General features: G+C 39.6%; 1 protein-coding gene across 1 annotated transcript in view; it reads right to left on the reverse strand.

Moving 5' to 3' along the window:
* Positions 1–14,111: 14,111 nt before the first annotated feature.
* LOC122645932 (lysine-specific demethylase JMJ25-like) overlaps positions 14,112–26,607 on the reverse strand; it is a 65,925-nt gene continuing 53,429 nt past the window's right edge. The window contains exons 12-13 of the mRNA XM_043839348.1: positions 17,173–17,234; positions 14,112–14,610 (exon numbers count right to left, since the gene is read on the reverse strand). Of these exons, the coding sequence (XP_043695283.1) occupies positions 14,439–14,610; positions 17,173–17,234 (234 nt within the window). The 3' untranslated portion in view covers positions 14,112–14,438. The remainder of the gene's footprint in view (positions 14,611–17,172; positions 17,235–26,607) is intronic.

Genomic DNA, 26,607 nt, shown 5'->3' on the forward strand with positions numbered 1-26,607 from the left:
CTTCTTCAAATTGCCTATATCCCCCTTGAAAATTCTGGTGTATTATCAAATTGCCCCTCCTCCCTTAAATTTGGCCTTGCTTATGCGTATATATAGATTTCACTTAAATTACAATTCTGCCATCCTATTATAAACTTCAAACTTAATTGCAATTCTGCCATTCCCCTATTTGACTACCTAATTGACCCTTGAAAGTTCTAGTTTATTACCAGTTAGCCCTTTGGCTTGGACTGTATTTAAAAATGGATTTCACCCAAATTACAGTCATGCCATCCTTTTTTTCAATTCCATTCCCTTTCAATAATTCGAATTCCCTTCATATCCCATACCATTGGTATTTGCTTTTGGTAACTTATAATTTTGCCATTCCTTCCTTTTTAATTACCCATAGCACCTCTTGAAAAATTCGAGAATATTATGTTTTTGTCCTATCTCTTACATCATCTTTGTTATGTCCACGTGTATTACACGTGAGGGGGGGATTATGTACAGTACACCTGCAAACATTGTAGAAGCAGAACTTGCAGGAACACTTGGTGCAAAACATAGAAGGTCAGTGTTTTCACCATTGCCAATGGGTATCTACTTTGTTATTGGGTTGAGTTTGCCGTAAGGGGGAGATTGAAGTATTAAAGTATTGAAGATATTTCGTTGTTGCCTATTTGAGGACTTTCAGTTGGGTTGATACACTGTCTGATTCAGTTTATTTCCGCTGCTTGTTGCTCTAATTATTTAACTTCAAGATTTTATGTCATTATGACAATCTGAGATTCATCACTGCATAGCTATTGAAGATCGTTAAAAACTACCTTTTTTGGAAGACATTCCAGTCCCGGTTTGCTGATCAAGTCTGCCCAGGCTTTGAAGATCTATTTTTCTAGTTCTTGAAGGTTTATTTGGGAGCTGCATTCATATGTCAAGCTGGATTCTGTTGCAACTTAGTTTTTTTTTTTATTTTGTTCAAGTTGGGCATTAGTACCTTGTATGCGCCAATTTGAGGGGGAATGTTAGCATTATTTGGAGTTTTTTTTAGTTCAAGCTGGATCTTTTTCTTTACTTATTTGTGTAATCCAGCTTGAGGGGAAGTGTTGGAATATAATCCAGAATACCATGGGGGTATTCTGGTCTGTTTGGGGTAGTTTTATTTTTCTTAAGTTATTAAGTGTAAGTGGGCTATGTGGGTTTTAGTCCCACATCGCCTAGTTTAATCTTTTTGTAATTTTCCTTCTATTATAAATAGAGGGGCTTACCTATGAATGAAAACAAAAAGTTATTATTCTCTCTTTTCTTCTCTTTAAAGTTACTGGTACAGGTCCTAGGTTTTCTACAGATACATATTGGTCGGTATCAGTCGTATCAGATGTTTTTGCCTTCAAAGATTTCGATACCAACATGGATTTTGAACATTTTATCCTTTGTCTTACCATATCATTGATCCAGTTCCAGACAGGTATCGGCATCGATGTTGGCTGATATCAATACGGACCTCATCGCAAGTTTCTAGAGCCAAACCCAACCCCCCCCCCCCCCTTTCCCAAAAAGGAAGAAAATATATATCTAAATGGACCTCCATGAGGAATGAAACTTTACCTGCAATGTAATGTGATGTATGGAAGTATGGGAGTAGTTGAATGGGCCAAAATGAAAGGAATTTAGAGTTACAATGAAAGTGGATTATGCAAGACAGGTGCATGATCATGTAGGGGAGAAAAAGATCTTTACTTGGCTGATTAGCAGATGATGGAAATCTATTTTATGTGAGAGGGTTGGATATACCATCAGTTTTTGGAAAGTTAGCGGCATACACCAATCATAAGGCTGGACACAAGAGGGCAACATGGTCTTTTCCTAAGGGGGAGAAAAGAGGATGACACATGTTGGCACTCTGGCGTGCCCACCCTTTTCCCTTATTTTATATTGTCCTTTTTTTATAGTGTTTCACCTATTTTCAACTGTTTAATTTGTTCAGTGTGAATCATGATTTTGTACACATAGATTAACTCTTTTTGTAAGTCCATTTTTCGGCGAATGCCTTTTTATCATTTTTTTTTTCCTCCTAGGATTTAAGAAGTAAAATTTTTCATTAATTGTAGAGGAGAGTTTTTTGCCAACCAGGGCAAAGAGAGAATCTCTTCATCCAATGTGAGCAACTTGAGCTAGGGGGGGTGAGGAGAGATAAGCATAGAGTAGTTGGTTCAAACAACGAAGGAGGGGCTGTACAAAGATGGGATTTTTGAATCAAGGAAATTTAACCAATATAAGTATATCTTCTAAGTCAAAAACCACCTAATTATGTTAAAGTCTTTCTTGAGGCATAATACCAAAAGGTCTAGGTTAAGATATACCAATTTGGCTTGAGTTAGGTCATTTTGTTTAAATCACTTCACTATGCATGCATAGGATTACAAGATGATATACAAGATACAAAAAAAAAAAAAAAAAAAATCTTAAGGCTAAGAGAAACAACGACTTGATGAAGACTTCTTCTTGAAGCTCTTGATCCAATGTAACGCTTTAGACCATCTCCCACTTGGACTTATTGGTGGAAGTTTGATCTTACCGTTCGACTTCTCCATCATCATGCCAATGAACACTATCTTGCATACTATGAGAATTAAGAGAGAGATTAGATATACCATTACAAATAATCTTTGTCACTTATAATTAAAAGTAAGTAATCACAAAAAAAAAAAAAGTTACCAAAAAATAAACAGACATGTAATGTCTCAACAACAAACTCTCCTGATATTCAGCAGTTTCAGGACATGTCGAATGCTTGCCACTTCATGGACTTAGGTTCCAAAAGGCTCAACCTTGGACCAATAAACGATTGGTGTTGTTAACTTTCCGATCAAACTTGATAGGGCTCTATCTAACCAAGCATGCCGATGTGCTTTCAGAGGCACTATGATGTTTGTTCGATATGCAGTGGACTCAGACCATGCTCCGATCATTGTAGACTTAGGAAGCAAATCCTAATGACCACGATATTTCAGATTTAAGGCTATGTGGCTTCGACATCCTGACTACTAGAGTATAGCTTTAAAAGCTTGGTCAAATAGTAGCAACTGGATCAGCAACTAGTAAACTTCAATAGAAAATGGGAAGCTGTAAAATAGTCTTTCGAAAGTTGAATTTGGAAGTGTTTGCCTATGTCACACCCCGGCCCGGTTATTAAGGGCCAAGTGTAGCGGGATGTCTCTGACATCCAACCAATCCCCAAGGATCACAAGTGCAGTACCCTATTCACAATCATTGCTCACAGATACAGTAATCAGAGGCAGCGGAAACAATTTAATTAATAGAGACAACATCATTAGTAAAAGAAGTCTAAATGATATTTCATTTATATAAATGATAAGGCTTGTGATACAACTATACAGTTCTCAAAGGTAGCACAGAGTAAAAGTATACAAGAAACTATTCTATAACTATATAAAGCATTTATAAAGCATGAAAGAGTGGGGAGGTAGCCTGGACTATCAAGCCAAGATCAGGAGGTTGCCCAATCATCACGTGCGCACGAAGTATCGTGCACTTCAAACTCCAGCGCCGCAAATCCAACATTAGAAGTAACTAAATCACCTGAAAAATAAGGATATCCACAGGGGTGAGCTCTCAACTGAGCCCAGTAAGGGGGGTACAAGCATACAAACACAATAAATCCATGATGCATGTGCTAAACTAACATGTTCCTAGCACAGATACTAAGTCTCATGGGGTATAAGTACTACTACTAGTGGTAGATGCTAACCTCGGTCCCGGAACTAACCCTTCGGTCACCCGAGCGAAACCATTCTACCACGGTGAGGACCCGCCAGTTTCGAAACTAACACATCGGACCCCGACAGACCCCCAAATGACCAACCCTGCCTGTTTATTCCCACAGCGAAATTAGGGACCCGCTAACATGGGACAGAAGATGGCATCCCGGAACTAACACATCGGTCTCTACCACGGGTTGTCCAACACCTTTCCCCCTGTTGGTAAGGGGCGTAGCACTGGGTAATGAATATCAACCTAGCCCAATGCAGTCTAAACATGATGAGACAAGCATGATCTGAGTTATAAATTATCGAATTCCATCACCATAAATTCACATCATATAAATAATCAATGCAAATGCAATGCAGTATGTCTTTGTGCAACCTATTTTACATGCAGTTTGATGCATTAAATAAAAGCTAGAAAACTACATGCTCCAGGTATAGAGGTAATGATGCATGAGCATGGCATTCAGCATAAAGTTGAAATTAATGTGATAAACATGCAGGAAATTAAGGTCGAATCCCCTTACCTGTAATTGTAGCTAGCCTAGGTGAATAAACTCCAATAGGCAGGCAAGAACAGACCAAGACAGTCCTAAATATGAGACAAGAATATTATAGATTAGTTATAGAAGGAATCCTAGGTCAGTTACCCACCAACAATCCAACAAACCGACTAGAAACAATAGAAACAACCCTAAACAACATACCAAACACCATGCAATAGGTTCTGGGATGGTCCAAGGTCAAGTCCTAAGGGGTCTAGGTCATAAGGGCACAAAAATGGGGGAGCCGGATGCAGACTTCCAGGGAGCCGGTCAACCGCCCCTGGGCCTGCAACAGCATCCGGGTCAGTGTCCGAATTTGGGGGTTTTGCTTCAATTGGCCAGATCTTTGCATGTATGGCCCAAATTAAGAGTTTTAACATTAATTCAATGTGGGTCAATCTATTTTGGGTGTTCAATTTCATAAATAACTTCATAATTTTGGTAATTATTCAATTAAACCTAATTAATTAGTTTAGGGTTTATAAATTGCCATCAAGAACAGCAATACAACTTTCAAACTTGGTAATTTCCCAAATTTCAGGCCTTAGAGAGTCAAAAACTGTTTCAAATCAGTCTAATTATGCTCAATTTCACAAACCCAAGCTTGGTCTCCAAGCTTTAATGGCAGAAATTCTTAATAAGTGAACTAGAGATGGAGAAGAGGGGAAATAAAGAGGAAGACAGCAAGTATCCAAGGCTTACCTCAATTATAAGAACAGATTTAGAGTGCAGGCAGCTTTCTAATGGAGATTCTTGGTTCAGCTCCAAGTGTTGAAGACAAGCCCTAAGGTAAGCTTCCCTATTTTCCCTCTCTTCTTCTCTTCTCTTTTCCTCTTTCTTTCCTTCTCTCCCAAGTGAACGCAATTTCTTTAGCTCCCTTAGACTTGTGAATAGTGATCAATTGGAAAGGCTTTTGATATTTATCTAACTACTTAAGCACTAAGGGGTAAATCATCTTTTGGATGAAATTAGATTTAAACTAATTTCTAAAATAGTTTATAAACCTGAATTCGTATTTATTGGTCTATTCTATCCATAACTTGATGCCAGGCGACATTAAAGGTCATTCGAACACGGGTAATTGTCTGGAATAGCATTTCCCACTGGGAAACTGGGTCCCACAGCGACAATTTTACTAAAATACCCTTCTAACCCTATTTGGTCGTACAAAACGTTATATAAATATATTTTAAATTATACTTACATTGAGTTTAATTAAGGGGAGGTCCTGCAGCACTGTCCACCAGCGAGACTGCAGACAGGTAGCTCAGTGCGGGGTCCCACAAGGTAAAAATTACTATTATGCCCCTAATACACTAATTAATTAAAAATACAACATATATACATATAAAATGGGATTCTTACCTGGGATTCGGCCTAAGACAGAGAGAGGCTTCGCAGGCCATCAATCCAGCATGCCACACTTATGTGTTGTCTTCCGCTAGACACCTCAGACTCATTTAAGGCCATGGTAGTTGGCTGATCGGAATGCCTTTACAGACGAGTCATGAGATAGGTCTGAATTTCTTAATCAAGACGGCCCACAACTTAGAGGCTAGTATGGCCAAAGTTGAACCAGAACTTGAAATCACACAGATTCCAAAAGTTCAAATTTATTCGAAAATTTGACCGGGTTTCACATTCTCCCAACCTTATAAGAATTTCGTCCTCGAAATTGATGCACCTAGCAATCCGAACAGTTGAGGTTACTACAACTGCATCAATGACTTACACTCTCTTAAGTTGTTTCCTGTTTTGGGTATTGTACAATCTACAGGTCGATGGCTTTTGTTGACCTGTTTCGAGTCAGACAGTATTCTAAACCGACCAAAGACATTATCCTCTTTTCCAAAACTCTCATATTCTTTCCCTAAACACACAAGAATATACAAGAGGAGGGGTCCTAGAGTATCTAAGGTAACTTGGGAACAATTCATTACAAGGCTCAGTCACCATATCGACAAAGTACCTAAACCTAAAAATACAAGGAAAATATTCTCATTATTATTATTATTATTATCGTTATTATTTTTGTTCTTCTTATTCTTTAGTGTTCATTTCTGTTCTTCTTTTATCTAAATTCTATTATGTTCATTATATTTTCATATAATTCGATTATTATATTTTATCAATATTTTTAGGGTTTAGGTTGTAGTGTATAGGTATGTATAATTCTTGCTTATAGGGTTTTCCATTATGAAGACTTTCCCTTCTGGTTATGCAATGCCTAACTCAATTGTAGGATGAATTGGAATATTGATGGAATCCCTATTGCTCACTCCCAACAACGGAGGGGACATTCGGGAACCCATTACCCCACTCATACCTATTGTTGAGCAAAGTTTTGCCACATCCTTCAATTCCACCTTCTTCTTTTTTTTTTTGTTCAATTGTTCTTGGCTTTTATTGCATTATGTTTAAAAGTGAAGGAATTCAAAAATTTTAAGAAGGGCTTTTATCTTAATGCCTATAAGGCGTTTGACTGGATGCCTAAACTAGCATTCCTAGGTCTTTTATTTTTGCTTACTTACTCTAGATACTCAATATATAACTCGTTATTGAGATGCAAATGCATGACAAGCTATCATGGCGAGTTCCTAAAAAGAAACATTAGCATCATATAGTACTTTACATATATTACAATTACATAAGCAACCAAATCATACACTAGATTCATTATTAATAATTATGATAACACAAGAATGCACATCTTAGTGTCATAATGTATTTAGTTTCTTTCTCTATTCACACTTACTACATTAATACATATACTTTTAATACATATATATATATATATACAAATTTATATACAATATGCATGTTTAATCTTATTTTATTTTCTATATATTTCATTATTTTGATGTAACACAGGTTCTATTTATTTATTTTATTTTATTTTTAAAACCATTTAGGTGGGCCGGATGCAAAGTCTACTTGGGGCGGATGCGCAGGAAAATGAGCCAGATGCATCCGAGAGTGGAGTCAGTAGCTCAATAAGGAATTTGGGTGTCCCGGATTCAGACCTAAACTGTCCCAGATTCAGACACCAATCCAGCTGGATCGTCCGCTAGGCAAAACAGGCTTTGTAAAATCCACTCAAAACACATCAAACTTCATTTCTTTCTCTTCACTAACACTTTCTAACTTATCCTAAGGTTATTCTAGGGTTCCTATAACACTAATAAGAGCTTAAATCATAAGATCTACTCCTCCACATTTAAAGTAAGTGTTCTAAACTTGGAAATTTTGTACATTTTTTTGTTCTTCTTCTCAAAACCTAACTATGGCTCAACATATTTCCTAGATTTTAAGTAAGTATTTACTCTTTTACTCCATTAACATGTATTTCTTTTATTCTTTGTTGAACTTTATGCATTTCTTATATTTTCTTCCTAGCTAAGGTGCATTGTTGATTCTTATCTATCATTGTGAATGTGTTAGGTCTTAATATTAGGTATTATTTTTGTTCATTTTAAATATAGTACAGTGTTAATCATAAGATTACCTAGTTCTTAATATTTTCTTATTAAGTTTTTAAAGTTTACTGTATGGTTTGCACGTGTTCTATCTAATGCTATATTAATATACTATGATTCTTATATAATTACCTTCTCTCCTTATACTACCCTATTTTTTTGTGGTTGCATCTATTTATACTTATATTGGAATCTAAACAGATTTTATATATTCCAAATGTATTCCTACAAAATTAGTTTACCTAGACATATTGATAGGCTTCCTACCTTAGTACCTAATAGATTTAACAATCTTACCTCAAATTTTGTTGTTGTCCTAGACTTTACCTAAATAATTTTCTTCTTAAATTTACAGCATTTACCATAAATGACTGCAACTCAAGGCCGTGGAGGGAGAGGTAGAGGTGCAGCTACAGTTCCAGCTGAATTCAACCCAAGGATCTTCCTGAAAGTGGAAGAAGAAAGGAATGTAGTCTTGGTTGACCATATCCCATTCAAGGTCCAGGAAAGATTTGAGAAACTAGGGTGGTTATCTATGCTACAATCGGAGAGACATTGCTACCCTCGACTGGTGCGACTCTTTTGAGAAATCAATCTTACCGGTACGAAGGAAAAGAGTTCATCATCAACTCTTATGTGAAAGACCTGCCCATCTCTTTCAGCACAGCCCGATTAGCTAATATTCAGAAGATATCTTATGAAGGGGAGTGGAGGTACTGCCCTCCAAGTGCTGATGCATCTGAGTTCCTGGCTGATGAAGAACAGGAATGGGTATATTCACTAATGGCAAGATCTATGAGAGGATGAAATCTGAGTTGGAATTGCTTCCATCAGCCCGTTTCTTATCTAGAATTTGTGGACACAATGTAGTCCAGAAGAGTGCTCACCGGACTGAGTTGTCCACAATATAGATCCTTGCCACATACTGTCTCTATATAGGATACCAGATCTGCCTTCTTGATGCCATCATGCGTACCATGGCACACCTGCATGATAACCCTGGGCATGGAAATCTGTTACTGGGGAGGCTACTCACCAAGGTATTTCCCAGATTTGGTGTCAACCTATTGAATGAGGAGGCTTCGGGGGTGAAGTCTTCGAAGATCAACCGGATTACCCCAGTGAAGATGAGTATAGAACTTCCACCTTTTTCTCTAGAGCTTGGTCATCCTGACTGCACCGACATGGTACAGACTACTGATGCTGAGGATGCTACAGAGAGAGGACATACAGAGGCACACAGAGATCCACCTCCTCCTCCTCAACACCCTTCACATGGTCATGCGGGTGCTTCTTCCTCGTCTGTTGCGACTGTTCCTGCAGATGGTACTCCCTGGGGACAGCTCTTTAGCCGGTTTAACGGCTTAGAGAGATCCATGGCATAGGGATTTGATGGCATAAGAAAAGACTTCACTCATATTAGCAGCCGTGTCTAGGCAGTGGACACCGTGGGACCTGTGGGTTATGGGCCCACCACCACCACCACGGCAGTGATGACTTATGCATCCCAGTCTAGCTTTTACTTTACTTTCCTCAGTTGTTCTTTGTTGAACCTTGTACTTAAAGTCTGTAAAAAATTGTAGCCATTATACTAAAGACTCAGCTTATTTATAAAGTTTTTAATTTTCTATTCAATATCTCTTGGGTTGTACAATCATTTTTTTTTTTTTTTTTTTTTTTTACTTTAGTTGTAGCTTTTAGTTGAAGCTTTTATTTATCCTAAGTAGACTCACCTTCAGATCAATGAATCTAAGAGCTGCTGTACTGTGAACTTGATTGTAAATAGGAGTAGAGCACAAAGGCTCTAATACCACTTAAATGTCACACCCCGGCCCGGTTATTAAGGGCCAAGTGTGGCGGGATATCTCTGACATCCAACCAATCCCCAAGGATCACAAGTGCAGTACCATATTCACAATCATTGCTCACAGATACAGTAATCAGAGGCAGCGGAAACAATTTAATTAATAGAGATAACATCATTAGTAAGAGAAGTCTAAATGATATTTCATTTATATAAATGATAAGGCTTGTGATACAACTATACAGTTCTCAAAGGTAGCACAGAGTAAAAGTATACAAGAAACTATTCTATAACTATATAAAGCATGAAAGAGTGGGGAGGTAGCCTGGGCTATCAAGCCAAGATCAGGAGGTTGCCCAATCATCACGTGCGCACGAAGTATCGTGCACTTCAAACTCCAGCGCCGTAAATCCAACATTAGAAGTAACTAAATCACCTGAAAAATAAGGATATCCATAGGGGTGAGCTCTCAACTGAGCCCAGTAAGGGGGGTACAAGCATACAAACACAATAAATCCATGATGCATGTGCTAAACTAACATGTTCCTAGCACAGATACTATGTCTCATGGGGTATAAGTACTACTACTAGTAGTAGATGCTAACCTCGGTCCCGGAACTAACCCTTTGGTCACCCGAGCGAAACCATTCTACCACGGTGAGGACCCGCCAGTTCCAAAACTAACACATCGGACCCCAACAGACCCCCAAAATGACCAACCCTGCCTGTTTATTCCCACAGCGGAATTAAGGACCCGCTAACATGGGACAGAAGATGGCATCCCGGAACTAACACATCTGTCTCTGCCACGGGTTGTCCAACACCTTTCCCCCTGTTGGTAAGGGGCGTAGCACTGGGTAATGAATATCAACCTAGCCCAATGCAGTCTAAACATGATGAGGCAAGCATGATCTGAATTATAAATTACCAAATTCCATCACCATAAATTCACATCATATAAATAATCAACGCAAATGCAATGCAGTATGACTTTGTACAACCTATTTTACATGCAGTCTAATGCATTAAATAAAAGCTAGAAAACTACATGCTCCAGGTATAGAGGTAATGATGCATGAGCATGGCATTCAGCATAAAGTTGAAATTAATGTGATAAACACGCAGGAAATTAAGGTCGAATCCCCTTACCTGTAATTGTAGCTAGCCTAGGTGAATAAACTCCAATAGGCAGGCAAGAACAGACCAAGACAGTCCTAAATATGAAACAAGAATATTATAGATTAGTTATAGAAGGAATCCTAGGTCAGTTACCCACCAACAATCCAACAAACCGACTAGAAACAGTAGAAACAACCCTAAACAACATACCAAACACCATGCAATAGGTTCTGGGATGGTCCAAGGTCAAGTCCTAAGGGGTCTAGGTCATAAGGGCACAAAAATGGGAGAGCCGGACGCAGACTTCCAGGGAGCCGGTCAACCGCCCCTGGGCCTGCAACAGCATCCGCGTCAGTGTCCGAATTTGGGGGTTTTGCTTCAATTGGCCAGATCTTTGCATGTATGGCCCAAATTAAGAGTTTTAACATTAATTCAAGGTGGGTCAATCTATTTTGGGTGCTCAATTTCATAAATAACTTCATAATTTTGGTAATTATTCAATTAAACCTAATTAATTAGTTTAGGGTTTATAAATTGCCATCAAGAACAGCAATACAACTTTCAAACTTGGTAATTTCCCAAATTTCAGGCCTTAGAGAGTCAAAAACTGTTTCAAATCAGTCTAATTATGCTCAATTTCACAAACCCAAGCTTGGTCTCCAAGCTTTAATGGCAGAAATTCTTAATAGGTGAACTAGAGATGGAGAAGAGGGGAAATAAAGAGGAAGACAGCAAGTATCCAAGGCTTACCTCAGTTATAAGAACAGATTTAGAGTGCAGACAGCTTTCTAATGGAGATTCTTGGTTCAGCTCCAAGTGTTGAAGACAAGCCCTAAGGTAAGCTTCCATTTTTTCCCTCTCTTCTTCTCTTCTCTTTTCCTCTTTCTTTCCTTCTCTCCCAAGTTGGAACGAATTTCTTTAGCTCCCTTAGACTTGTGAATAGTGATCAATTGGAAAGGCTTTTGATATTATCTAACTACTTAAGCACTAAGGGGTAAATCTGTCTTTTGGATAGAAATTAGATTTAAACTAATTTCTAAAATAGTTTATAAACCTGAATTCGTATTTATTGATCTATTCTATCCATAACTTGATGCCGGGCGACATTAAAGGTCATTCGAACACGGGTAATTGTCTGGAATAGCATTCCCGACTGGGGAACTGGGTCCCACAGCGACAATTTTACTAAAATACCCTTCTAACCCTATTTGGTCGTACAAAACGTTATATAAATATATTTTAAATTATACTTACATTGAGTTTAATTAAGGGGGAGGTCCTGCAGCCTGTCCAGCCAGCAGACCAGACACAGGTAGCTCTGGTGCGGGGTCCCACAAGGTAAAAATTACTATTCTGCCCCTAATACACTAATTAATTAAAAATACAACATATATACATATAAAATGGGATTCTTACTTGGGATTCGGCCTAAGACAGAGAGAGGCTTCGCAGGCCATCAATCCAGCATGCCACGCTTATGTGTTGTCTTCCGCTAGACACCTCAGACTCATTTAAGGCCACGGTAGTTGGCTGATCGGAATGCCTTTACAGACGAGTCATGAGATAGGTCTGAATTTCTTAATCAAGACGGCCCACAACTTAGAGGTTAGTACGGCCAAAGTTGGACCAGAACTTGAAATCACACAGATTCCAAAAGTTCAAATTTATTCGAAAATTTGACCGGGTTTCACAGCCCATGCACAAAGCTTGAACATTTGCAACCTTTCAAAACTGGAATTTGGAAGTGTTTTTAGCCTTGTACAAACTAAAATTAAAGCTCTTCAACAAGATCTTGAACATCTGCAAGGCCTCCCCCTTCAACTCCATCTCAAGCTCTGGAGAACAAAATCACTAAAATTAAAGCTCTTCAACAAGAACTTGAACCTTGTGCAGCATGCCTGATTTAGAGGAAGCAAAGAAAGCTCTATTTACAATGGGGCCTCTTAAATCCCCAAGCCCTAATGGGCTTCCCTCCACTTTTTTCAAAAGTTATGGGAAATTACAAAAGTTGATATTTTGGCCTTTATTTCAGAATTTCTCACAGCTGTAATGCCGAATGAGCTAAATCAGATCCTTTTATGCTTTATCTCCAAGGTAGTAAGTAGACCTTGAAGGCATTGATCAATTCTGCCCCATCAGCTTCTGTGGATTCACTTTCAAAGTTGTAATTATGGTTGAGAGATTGAATGGGACTCGTGGTCAAACTATTTTCCCAGTGCACTCTGCATTCGTTCCTAACCGGTTGATCTTAGATTATATATTTCAATAAAAAGCAAATAAAAAAGAAAAAGAAATAATCTCTTGGTGTTTTATTGCCATACAAAAGAAAAGAGATTTTTACTATGATAACAAAAAAAAAAAAAATCTCTCATACCCAACCATGGAAAGAAAACTCGGTCGAAACCACCGAGATATCTCAGTTTCATAGGGTTTCGAGAAGAGATGGATGGGTATTTTGAAAACTACATGGTTTCGACTCGGTATCAATAGTTTCGATCATGTTTCAGTCGAAACATGGTTGAACCACCTTGAACCAGACCTATATCATCTCAACCGAGAAAGGCATATCTCAACTTGGTTTTGACAAAAACCCCTCCAACCAAGGTTTCCCCATGAATGAGAAAAAGTATCAAGTTTCGACCAAATCAAGGTTTCAGCCAGGTCGAAACCCGAGTTCTTGATCCTTGTACACAACCGCCACACAACACACACAGAGAGAGAAAGAGAGATATTCAGCCCATGATGGAATTCTCTGATGTTCAGAAAAGAACTTTATTTTGTATTTGCCTATTCACATATCCGAGATTTTGGTTGAATTTTAGAACTTAAGAGGACCCAACAAATGGGAGATCCAACAGGCAGCATCAGGGCCACCTTAATGAAGAATCAAAAGGACAAGGAAAGGGATTGAGATAAGTATATTATTTGCTGATCAAACCTAATAGTGGGGGTAATTTGGTTCTCAAATTATATTAGAGCTGAAAACCGTATTCTTCTCCCACCTATATTTTACTCTGTTCTCTGTGGGGGAGCACAGGGGCCTCGCACGCTGGCACCTCGGGGGCAGGGGGGTCATTTTGCCCCCACTGTCTGGGCATGGCCAGCAACACCCCCCCCCCCCCCCAACACAACATTTTCCCATTTTACTAATTTATTCCTACTCATTCGTCGGGTTGCTTGTTATGGACATCACTTGGGACTAGGCCTAGCATTTATGTACCAGACAGGTCCAGCAAAAGTCGGGTCAGGGCTGACTAGAGCCACAAAACATGCGATTTAAAGTCAATAAACTAATCCTGTCTTAAATTGAAAAAATAAATAAAAACTACCACAACTAGTTCATTCAAATGATAACAATAACTGTAGCACAAAATTTCAAGGATGCAATTATCATCGAACAAAAACCAAGCCATGTTGATTTTGATATTCCTTTTCACTATAATTTTAGGTACAGTCACATCAATGCATTACAGTTCCATAATCCATTTTCCAGTACAAAAACGGGAAGGAAGAACCCTTACATCTGCTGTTCTACAGCTAAGAAAAAGTCACAAGAATCTGGAAACTGGACATTCTACAAAAAGAAACTTAGATATCCCCAAAGGAGAGAGTATATTTAGTGTCTGACCTTTACATATATTTGGTGTCTATATACAGACAACAGTTCAAAAAGAGGAACCCCTTCATTTTTGAATCATTAAAGATCTGCAGAGTTGGACTGGCTTCAAGTATCACAAGTTTCAGCAGTACAGTCCAGTTCGGAAGTTGGGGAAGTTCCAATTGTAGATGGCGAAACGATAGATTCAGGAAGCAATGAAAGATCTTCACAAAGTTGAGATGCCTCTGGAATTTGCAGTTCTACTGGCAGATCCTGGTCCCCCACAACAGTCTCACTCCTGAATGTACAAAGAATAGTATATATATATTTAAACAACAAACCTATCCATCAACAATTTAGTGATATGCACAGTTGCAGCATCTAGAAAACCTGTTCAAATGATAAACTTTGAATACTACATTGTTACTGAAAACAAATTTTCTATTTTGGACCTATATGAGTGGGCATCAAAATGGTGACACAAGAATTCTGGTGAGATCAACCCACTTTTTGGGCTAGGCAAAACCAGTGTCCTTCTCAAGGTCCAGCAATCTTGACCAAATGATGAGCAACAGAACAGAAAGAAGAAAAATGGGGGGAGGGGAGGGGGACAAAGAGTCTCACAAGGCCATTTAGGAAGAAAAATATTATTCAAACCTGCCTAGCCCAAAAGTGATTTTCAAACACCATACAACTTGAAGAACTCCATTGCAGAGCCCTTGAAACAATAGCTCCATGGGTCTGGTAAACAAATTTCAAGATAGTTTTGCAAATGAACATTCAGCAGAGTTTGTTTGGCCCCAAAATTTCCTAATTACATACTGAACATGAGAGAGCCCAGAGATTTTCTTCACTTCCAATTTAGCTAGCTAGCAGTTTTTAGGTTGAGCCCCATCGAAGCCTTGAAGAGGGAGAACTACTCACCATAGTTGTCAAGGCGGCAAGGTGACCCAAGGCGGTGGAGGGGTGCCTAATCACTTAGGCGACCAACTGTTATATTTTATTTTCCCTCCTTTCTAACATTATTTAGTACATTACAATATATACCTTATATCAACAAAAATCAACATTAAGCCACATCAAGCCATCAAACATCAACATTTAGCCACATCAAGTTATCAAAAATCAACATTCAGCCACATCAAGTCATCAAAAATCAACATTAAGTCGCATCAAGAATTAAAATTCAATATTAAGCCATATAAAGTCATAAAAAATCAACATTGAACTAGAAAACAGCAAACTGAAGAAGCAAGCTATTGGAAGTTTGAAACTGTAATTAATGAAACCAGAGAAGAAAAGAGAAGAAAGGAACAGAACAGCTGTAACTAGTTATTCTCTCAATAATGAAGAGGATACAATATAAATTGGGATGGGGGCAAATCTGGAAAAGACAAAAAATAAAGCACATAAATCAAGACCCATAAGGGATATTGGAATTAGAGCTAGGCGCTAATCCCGAGACCCATAGATGGGTCCCACTTGATACTTCAAACACTCCCCCTCAAGCTGGAGCATATATGTCAATCATGCCCAACTTGTTACAAATATAATTGATCCGCCCACTACCCAAAAGCTTCGTAAACACATCTGCAAGCTACTCCGGTTCTGACATGACTTGGAAGAATCAGACCACTTTGCATCTTCTCACAAACAAAATGACAATCAATTTCAATATGCTTCGTCCTCTCATGAAACACAGGATTTGAAGCAATATGAACGGCTTGACTATCACACCACAGTTGCATGGGAACCAATGTTTTAAAACCCAACTCGGATAACAATTGTTGTATCCATATCAACTCACAAGTTAAATGTGTCATAGCTCTATACTTTGATTCAGCATTGAAACGGGATACAACAGTTTGTTTCTTGCCTTTCCAAGAAACAAGATTCCTCCAACAAACGTACAATATCCTGTAGTCGACCACCTGTCAACTGGAGAACCTACCCAGTCAACATCTAAAAACCCTTCAACTCTGTTATGACCATGATCTTGATGCATTATTCCTCTACCCGGAGCCTTCTTGCGATTATTTTTTGAGTGAGTGAGTATTGATTGTTCTCCGGGTTGGGGTAAGGCGGGAATGTTCCCCCCCCCCCTTATATTTATTTCTTTTGATTGTTTCTATTTTAATAAAATCCTAAGGGGCCAGCCCATGTCCTAGAGAATTTTCGGGATTAAAAATAAATAAATAAATCTCAGTAACAAATCCCCTACCAGGTTGAAGAGCTTAATCGATGACAACTATGACAAAAGTAACCCAAACATATAGAACCAACACATACATCTAAACCCATAAAGTCAACCCACGTAACTACATAATTTAACCGATATAAATATCAGGAACAAATCCCTTACCAGGTTGAAGAGCTTAAATCAAATATTGAACTCAAAACTGAACCTAGAAGAACTTAAAGCTTAAGCAGCCTAATAATGGACCGCAAGATTTAAATAAGCAAACAACAAAAGCAATGAAGGCCTCAACCAAAAAAAGAAAACTTCAGGGTTCTCCTTCACCACTTGGACCATGCCTGCCTACGAGGAGAATGTGAGGGCTACCTAAGGGGCCACTTCTGCATCAACCTCTCACATGCAATAGCCAATATTGCAGCATATGGAAAGCTTTAAGATGCCCTGGAAATAGTGCTAAGGCTTCAAAGAACCAACTGGGCATTCTTACATTATACATTGTCAAGGCTTTCCAGAACCAAATAGGCATCTTATACCCGCCAAAGCGGAACTAGCAATATCATTCACAGATACGGCATTATAATGTACATCAGCATAAAGGATAGCTAAACAAAGCATCAGACAGCAGAATATGGTTTTAAAAAAAAAAACAGATAAATTGCTCACCCAGACTGGTGCCCCAAATACTTTACCGCTTGGTTTACCGCATATAGCATCATCTTCTTTACCTGTTCCATGAGGGAAGATTCAAGAGTATAACCACAAATCGTCAAGGCTGAAGTACTCGCAGATTTTAAAAATAATATCTTAAAGCATTCATTTCCAGGAACACAGTTTCAAATGCAAAGGTGTTACACAAGGAACTCCACTTGTCAGAAAAAAAAGGTCTCCAAAAGGCCATGAAATCCAACCAATTTTGTTCAGTTTTGACAGTCAAAACTTGAGATATTAGGGTTCAAATCTGTGTAGATGGGAAAATGGGCTGCATGAAGAGCGCTGTGAGGGAAATGGGGTGGAATTTGACCCGTCTGGCAAGTTTAGGGATAGTGAGGGTTTCATGTACCCAACTGAACTCTTATCTTTTACATATTTTAAAGGCAATTGCATGTGATCAAACTCCTTTGTTCAGATTTTGAGGGAGTTTCTTCCCACCGAGTTTAGAAAAGTGACATGTGATAAGATATCTGTTGAGTTAAGTAACCCGATAAGGGTATTTTGGGTTTTTTCTTTGTCTATTCCCCGTTATAAGCATAGTCGGCCATACAGGGACAGTATTGTAATTCTGCCTTATAAGTGAACGTTATAAATGAAGGGCTGAGTGTGAAGATCAATTTAATGAAGCCATTTCATATTTTCTCCTCTCTTCTAACATGGTATCAGGGCTAACCCTATTCTGATCCAAGTTTCCAAACCCCAGCCTCCTATCGTCTCTCTTTCTCCTCCCCTTCCTTCGATCTCTTCTCTCCTCTTTCTCTTGGTTCTTCTCCTTCACCTTAGGGCAGCACTAATGAGGTGATCTTATGATCAAGTTGCTGCCCTCAAACCTACCTCCATCCTTTTTTCATGATTTAAACCTTTTTCTACCCGATAGATGCTGCCTTCTTCCCTGCGGTATTGAAACTTTTCCAAGATTCTTGAAGAACAAAGCCTTTACTCTTTATAGATTGTTCTTCCCTCTAAATGGACCTTCATCTGCATCATTCTGCAGCATCTATCCATCCATTCATACACCTTATCCTTCTCTGGAAAGCCTTTTTTCTCCTAATTGATCTTCATTTTGAGGTATTTTTCAAAACCCTGAAACTTATTGATTTTTTGGGTATTGGAGGTTTATTTCTTCCTTTCAGGTTCTGGTTTTTTTTGGAGTGTATTTCACCTTAGAGAATCACTCCCCATCCCTTCCAACCACTTGTTTGAGTTTCCTTCAGATTTCGCTTTCTCTGAATCAATTTCAGCATACAAGGGTGCTCAACAGGTGTTTGATGAATTGCCTCTTGTAATTCACCTTCTTAGATTGGTGTGAAATTTTGAGGACTTCTTCCATCATCATTGAAGAGTACTCGGTCAAGTTTTCAGCCTATTTCATTGAAGATTTCTTGAGGATATTGCTATTGCCATTTTCAGCAATTAATTTCTTGTGTTGCTGCATTTTGTTGGAGCATTTCCTTGAATCATCATGACAGGTTCAGACTCTTTTTCTGCAACTTCTGGGCTTTATGGACAGTCCCGGACAAAGTTGCTTCCCCTTGCTGCTCCTATCAAGCTCGATGGGACAAATTACCTCAAGTGGTCTAGGACTACTTACTTGACCATTGCTGATCGTGGCCTTACTGGCCATATCCTTGGGACTAACACCATGCCGGCTGAAAAAGGTTCTCGACACGAGAAGTGGATGTCACATGATGCTATGGTGATGTCTTACTTGCTCCAATCTATGCAACCAGATCTGTCCGACAAATTATTGCTCCTGGAGAAAGCCCATCAAATCTGGAGTGCCGCCAGGAGACTTATGGACGTGTTGGGAATGCTACTCAAGTGTATGAGATTCACAAGATGTGAAACCCGGTCAAATTTCATAATAAATTTGAACTTTTGGAATCTGTGTGATTTCAAGTTCTAGTTCAACTTTGCCCATACTAGCCTCTAAGTTGTGGGCCATCTTGATTAAGAAATTCAGACCTATCTCATGACTCGTCTGTAAAGGCATTCCGATCAGCCAACTACTGTGGCCTTAAATGAGTCTGAGGTGTCTAGCGGAAGACAACACATAAGCTTGGCATGCTGGATTGATGGCCTGCGAAGCCTCTCTTTGTCGTAGGCCGAATCCCAGGTAAGAATCCCATTTTATTATATATGTTGTATTTTTAATTAATTAGTGTATTAGGGCGAGAATAGTAATTTTTACCTTGTGGGACCCGCTGACTAGCTATCTACGTGTCGGGTCTGCTTTGTGGACAGGCTGCAGGACCTCCCCCTTAATTAAACTCAATGTAAGTATAATTTAAAATATATTTATATAACGTTTTGTACAACCAAATAGAGTTAGAAGGGTATTTTAGTAAAATTGACTCTGTGGGACCCAGTTCCCCAGTGGGGAATGTGGTTCCGGACAGTTACCCGTATCCGGATCATCCCTGATGTCGCATGACGTCGATCTGTAGCTGAAATAAGGAAATAAATACAAAAGAATCAATTTTAGAAATAATTTATAACCAAATGACCATTCTGCCCCTTAGTGCTTAAGTTTCTATAAATATAACCCTCTTTACACTATTCATTATTCACCAACAAAGAGAAGAGGAACCAGAATCGTTCCAGCTTGGAGAAGGAAGAAAGAAAAGGGAAAAGAGGAGAGGAAGAGGGATTAGAGGCTGTTCTTGAAGGCTTATCTCTTGCACCTAATTTCGGGCTTAAAGCTTCCATTAGAAGGCTGCAATTACAATTTCAGGTAAGCCTTGGTGAATCCCTTGCTGTAATTACCTTCTTTTCCTCTAAATTTCTTCTAAAACTGCTTTAAATCTCCCCTAAGTTCATCCTAGTATAGCCTAGTTGCTGTCCAAGTAAATACCTGCCATTAAAGCTCTAATTTGAGCTTGACTTTTATAGATTTTACTATTTATAATGCTGTCCTGCTGCCATCTAGGTTCAGTTATGCCTGAATCTCCATGGTAGTACCTCTAATAAGCCCAATTTCTGCTCCCAGTAACTAGTCCATGAACCCTAGCTAAGAAATGTAGGTTTAATTGAAGAAATTTCTAAATTAACTAATTAAGTATGAAATTGGAACCCAAAATAGATTGACCCACCTTGAATTAATGTTAAAACTCCTAATTTGGGCCATACATGCAAAGATTTGGCCAATTAAAGCAAAACCCCCAAATTCGGACACTGACCCGGATGTTGTTGCAGGCCCAGGGGCGGTTGACCGGCTCCCTGGAAGTCTGCATCCGGCTCCCCCATTTTTGTGCCCTTATGACTTAGACTCCTTGGGACTTGACCTTGGCCCATCCCAGAACCTATTGCATGGTGTTTGGTAGGTTGTTTAGGGTTGTTTCTACTGTTTTCTAGTCGGTTTGTTGGATTGTTGGTGGGTAACTGACCTAGGATTCCTTCTATAACCAATCTATAATATTCTTGTCTCATATTTAGGACTGTCTTGGTTTGTTCTTGCCTGCCTATTGGAGTTTATTCACCTAGGCTAGCTACAACTACAGGTAAGGGGATTCGACCTTAATTTCCTGTGTGTTTATCACATTAATTTCAACTTTATCTTGAATGCCACGCTCACGCATCATTACCTCTATACCTGGAACATGTAGTTTTCTAGCTTTTATTTAATGCATTAGATCTGCATGTAAAATAGGTTGCACAAAGACATACTGCATTGCATTTGCATTGATTATTTATATGATGTGAATTTATGATGATGGAATTCGGTAAATTATAACTCGGATCATACTTGCCTCATCATGTTTATTGACTATTATGAATGGCTAGGTTGATATTCATTACCCGATCTGCGCCCCTTACCCGATAGGGGGAAAGGTGTTGGACAACCCGTGGCAGAGACCGATGTGTTAGTTCCAGGATGCCATCTTCTGTCCCATGTTAGCGGGTCCCTAATTCCGCTGTGGGAATAAACAGGCAGGGTTGGTCATTTGGGGGTCTGTCGGGGTCCGATGTGTTAGTTCCGGAACTGGCGGGTCCTCACCGTGGTAGAATGGTTTCGCTCGGGTGATCGAAGGGTTAGTTCCGGGACCGAGGTTAGCATCTACCACTAGTAGTAGTACTTATATCCCATGAGACTTAGTATCTGTGCTAGGAACATGCTAGTTTAGCACATGCATCATGGATTTATTGTGTTTGTATGCTTGTACCCCCCCTTACTGGGCTCAGTTGAGAGCTCACCCCTGTGGATATCCTTATTTTTCAGGTGATTTAGTTACTTCTAATGTTGGATTTACGGCGTTGGAGTTTGAAGTGTACGATACTTCGTGCATACGTGATGATTGCGCAACCTCCTGATCTTGGCCTGATAGTCCAGGCTACCTCCCCACTCTTTTATGCTTTATAAATGCTTTATATATTTATAGAATAGTTTTTTGTATACTTTTGCTCTGTGCTACCTTTGATAATTGTATAGTTGTATCACAAGCCTTATCATTTATATAAATGAAATATCATTTAGACTTCTCTTACTAATGATGTTATCTCTATTAATTAAATTGTTTCCGCTGCCTCTGATTACTGTATCTGTGAGCAATGATTGTAAATAGGGTACTGCACTTGTGATCCTTGGGGATTGGTTGGATGTCAGAGACATCCCGCCACACTTGGCCCTTAATAACCGGGCCGGGGTGTGACATAAAAAGGCCCATGACCTCACTCAGAAGGAGTTCTCTGTCTATTCATATTATGCTTCCCTCAAAAGCTTATGGCAGCAATTAGATCATTTACTCCGACTATCAACCCTCTACACTTACTGATATTGCTGCCTACCGTAAACACGTCGACAGTATCCATATGTATGACTTCTTGGCAGGTCTGAATGTGGAGTATGACCCTATTAGAATGCAAGTGTTGAACCAGTCTCCCTTTCCTACACTAAAGCAGACCTTTGCCATGGTTCATACAAAGGAGACTCCTCGGGCTTCGATATTACATGCTCCTATTGTTGCTAGGTCTGCCCTACAGACTACCAGCCCTACTCCCATTACTATTACTGATTATGGTAATGCTGCCTCCAAGGAACCTGCCAAGTGTGAACACTGCAATAAACCTTATCACACCAAGGCTCAATGTTGTAAGTTACATGGGAAGCCTGCTGATTTTGAGGCGAAATGAGGCCGGGGGAAGCTTAAACCGAAGGCAAATCTGACTGAAGCTGCTGCTCCTACTATTACCGTCCCCTCTACTGGCAGTGTTTTACTCCGGATGAGCTACTAGCCCTCCGTCGCATGCTCCAAACACCTTCCGTTGCACCTTCTACGACATCTGTTCTGCCTGTTCTGGTTCTTACTTTCCCTCAGGTATTCCGGTCGGTAGTCATTATGCATCGGCTGTCTCCAATCCTTCGATAATAGACTCTGATGCCACTGACCACATGACTGGTTCCTTCCATGTATTTCATCATTATTCTCCTTGTTCTGGAAAAGATACTGTTCGAGCAGCTAATGGTTCCCTTTCTCCTATTCATGGAAAGGGTTCCATTCACTGCTCTCCTACCATCACACTAAATTCTGTTTTGCATGTTCCTTCATTTCCTACAAATCTCCTTTCCATTAGTAGTCTAACCAGATATTTGAACTACAAAATAACTTTCTTTCCCTCTCATTGTGTCATACAGGATCTGGTGAAAGAACACACGATTGGGGGTAGTAAGGTACATAGTGGTCTCTACATACTCGACAGGGGTCAGACTTGTCCACCATCAGTTTCATCCTCCGCTCATCAATTACATTCCGCAACTTCTTCGGATCTCCATCTATGGCATTGTTGACTTGGTCACCATCCTTTTCGAACTTTGGATTTTTTGTTTCCTCAGTTAGTTAAAGGTTATAACAAGGATGAGTTTTTATGTGAAGCCTGTGTTTTGGCTAAGCAAACTCATTCTACTTACTCTCCACTAAATAAAAGAAGTACATCTCCATTTGCTTTAGTTCATACTGATGTGTGGGGCCCTACCCGTTGTGTTTCTATTTCTGGCCAAAGATGGTTTGTTTCCTTTATTGATTGCTTTACTAGGACCACTTAAGTGTATATGATGCAACACAAGAGCGTGGTTTTTTGATATTTCCAGCTATTCCATCGTATGATTCAAACCCAATTCATTGCCACATTAAAAATTCTACGGAGTAATAATGGCAGAGAATACATGGAAGGTCAATTCCAAACCTATTTGGCAGAGAATGGTATCCTCCATCAAACCAGCTGTGTAGACATCCCTTCCCAGAATGGAGTTGCCAAAAGGAAAAATCGGCACCTTTTGGAAGTGGCTCGGGCCATTATGTTTACACGGCAGATTCCTCCTCAATATTGGAGTGATGCTATCCTCACCACTGCATACCTCATTAACCGTATGCCTACCCTTGTACTTGATGGGCGTACTCCTATTGACCTCCTTCAAGGATCTTCCTCTTTTGTGGTCCCCTCAAAAATTTTTGGTTGTGTTTGCTATGTTCGCAACCATCATCTTCATGGTAAGCTCAATCCTCGGAGCATTCAGTGTATATTTTTGGGCTACTCCGCCACCATGAAAGGATACAAATGTTATCATCCACCTTCTCGACGTACATTTGTTACCATTGCCACTGTCTTCCATGAATCCCTGACATATTATTCTCAGCCACCTCTTCAGGGGGAGCATGATCTAGCATTTGAAGATGTGCCTACTCATCTACCGGCTCCTATTCAAGGGGAGCCTTCTTCTCCAGAGCCTCCAGCTTTAGTCTCTAGTTTACTTCCTATTCAGGGGAAGCGCAGACTTGTGAGTCAAATTCCTGTTGATCAAGTCTACACCCTGAAGCATAAAGAGCAAGTTGAGACTACCACTACTATACCACTTCTCCAACCGTCAGAACTTGATCCAGATCCAGATTTTGCTGCATTACCTGGTAAGGGTCCCTCTCTTAATTTACCTATTGCTGCCCGTAAAGGCATTAGATCTTGCACCCAACATCCCATCACCAATTTTGTTTCTTATGATGCTTTGTCTCCTTCCAATCGTGCATTTGTGTCCTTTATTTCATCTGATTCTATTCCTCAAAAATGGCAGGAGGCAATGGTAGATCCAAAGTGGAAAGCAACCGTGTTGGAAGAAATGACGGCCTTATCCAAAAATGAGATGTGGGAGCTGGTGGTGCTTCCTTCAGGCAAGAAAACATTAGGTTGCAAATGGGTGTTTGTTGTCAAACAGAAGCCTGATGGAACAATAGACAGATATAATAAGGCCAGGCTGGTGGCTAAGGGTTTTACTCAGACCTATAGGATTGATTGTCAGGAGACATTTGCCCCAGCGGCAAAATTGAACACTGTTCGGGTTTTGCTGTCATATGCTGTCAATCTTGGTTGGGATTTGCAGCAATTGGATGTGAAAAAATGCATTCTTCATGGAGAGCTGGAGGAGGAAGTTTATCTGGACGTTCCACCAGGTTTTTTTTGTGACAAGACTTGTGGGAAGACTTGCAGACTGAAGAGGGCATTATATGGGCTGAAATAATCTCCTCGGGCTTGGTTTGGCAGGTTCCATAAAGCAATGATCTCTGTAGGACACAAACAGGCAATGTTGATCACACCTTGTTCATCAAGCAGAAAGGAGATAAGATTACTCTTCTCATAGTCTATGTCGATGACACAGTGGTCAGTGGTGACCAAATGATGCAGATGAAGTTTCTCACCTGAAGACTTTCTTGGGACAAGAATTTGAAATAAAAGATCTAGGACAGCTCACGTACTTCCTTGGGATTGAAGTTGCCCGTTCTCCCAAAGGCATCTTTCTCTCCCAAAGGAAATATGTTCTGGACTTACTCTCAGAGACTGGTTTGTTAGGATGTCACCCATGTGACACCCCTTTGGAGGCTACTACTCGTCTACAAGAGAAGGATGGTGATCCTGTTGATAAGGGGCGCTATCACCGGTTGGTGGGAAAACTAATCTCTCTCCCACACTAGACCAAACATTGCATTAGCAGTTAGCTTGGTTAGTCAGTTCATACATGATCCCTACTCCACCATATGGCAGTTGTTCTTCGTATTCTCCACTATTTGAAGTCAGTTCCAGGAAAGGGATTCGCCTATCTCCACATGATCATCTTCGCATTGAGGCTTACACAGATGCTGACTGGGGTGATAACCCTGACAGGAAATCTACTTCAGGCTATTGTACCTTTGTAGGAGGTAACCTTGTCACATGGCGAAGTAAAAAGCAAAATGTGGTGTCTAGGTCCAGCGCTAAAGCAAAATTCCGTGCCATGGCCCAGGGCATATGTGAGCTATTGTGGCTTCAGAGCTTACTCCAGGATATAGGTGGTTCTGTTCATTGTCCAATGATGTTGTATTGTGACAACAAAGCAGCGATCAACATTGTTCACAATCCAGTGCAACATGATCGTACCAAACATGTGGAGATCGATAGACAATTCATCAAGGAGAAGTTAGAAAGTGGGCAGATTTGTATACCTTTTTTGAAATTTGATGATCAACTTACAGATATATTCACTAAAGGGTTAAGTGGAAAGTTATTTCATCCTAGTCTAGTCAAGTTGGGCATGTGTGATATCTATGCACCAACTTGAGGGGGAGTGTTGAGTTATGTAACCCGATAAGGGTATTTTGGGTTTTTTCTTTGCTTTTACCCTGTGATAAGCATAGTCGGCTATACTGGGACAGTATTGTAATTCTGCCTTATAAGTGAATGTTATAAATGAAGGGGCTGAGTGTGAAGATCAATTTACTCAAGCCATTTCATATTGTCTCCTCTCTTCTAACAATATCCCTGTGTAATTAGGGTCCTGATGTTTGAGAGAAATGGATAGGGACATTCTCTACTTAACCAAGGTTTAAGATTTCAGTTTCAGCTAGGATTTCGACTCCTGTCAAAACCAAAATATACCACCTAAATGCTGAAATGGTACCAGAAAATAGTCCAGTTCGGTGGGGGGGGGGGGGGGGAACAGAAACATTGAAGACCCTTCAATTCACATGCTAAATCGTTTCAACTAATGTCGAACCAAAATAGGTCGCCGAAATTTTTACATTTCTGTCGAAATTTCGAACCATGATCTTAACTGAAATGAGATTATAGTTCCTATTAATGAGAACTGAATGAGTCTGTCATCTGCCCTACATGAAATGTTATCTTGTTCATTCAAAAGGCCAACTGTTTATGATCATAAGCATCATTGCTCATGCAAAAATCAGGAGTGGGAAACTCATTTTAGCATATTAAAACACAGTTTTTTACTCTTTTATATAGTAAACAATTCTGTGGTTAGATCATCTGGATACGTTATTCGTCCAAAACAGGAACCAAAAAGCAAACATCATATTCCACCCCACCTAGTTGAAATAAACAAAGACAAATCTAATCATATACTAATGTATC

The sequence above is a fragment of the Telopea speciosissima genome, chromosome 11, assembly GCF_018873765.1.
Source record: "Telopea speciosissima isolate NSW1024214 ecotype Mountain lineage chromosome 11, Tspe_v1, whole genome shotgun sequence".
Lineage (NCBI taxonomy): Eukaryota > Viridiplantae > Streptophyta > Magnoliopsida > Proteales > Proteaceae > Telopea > Telopea speciosissima.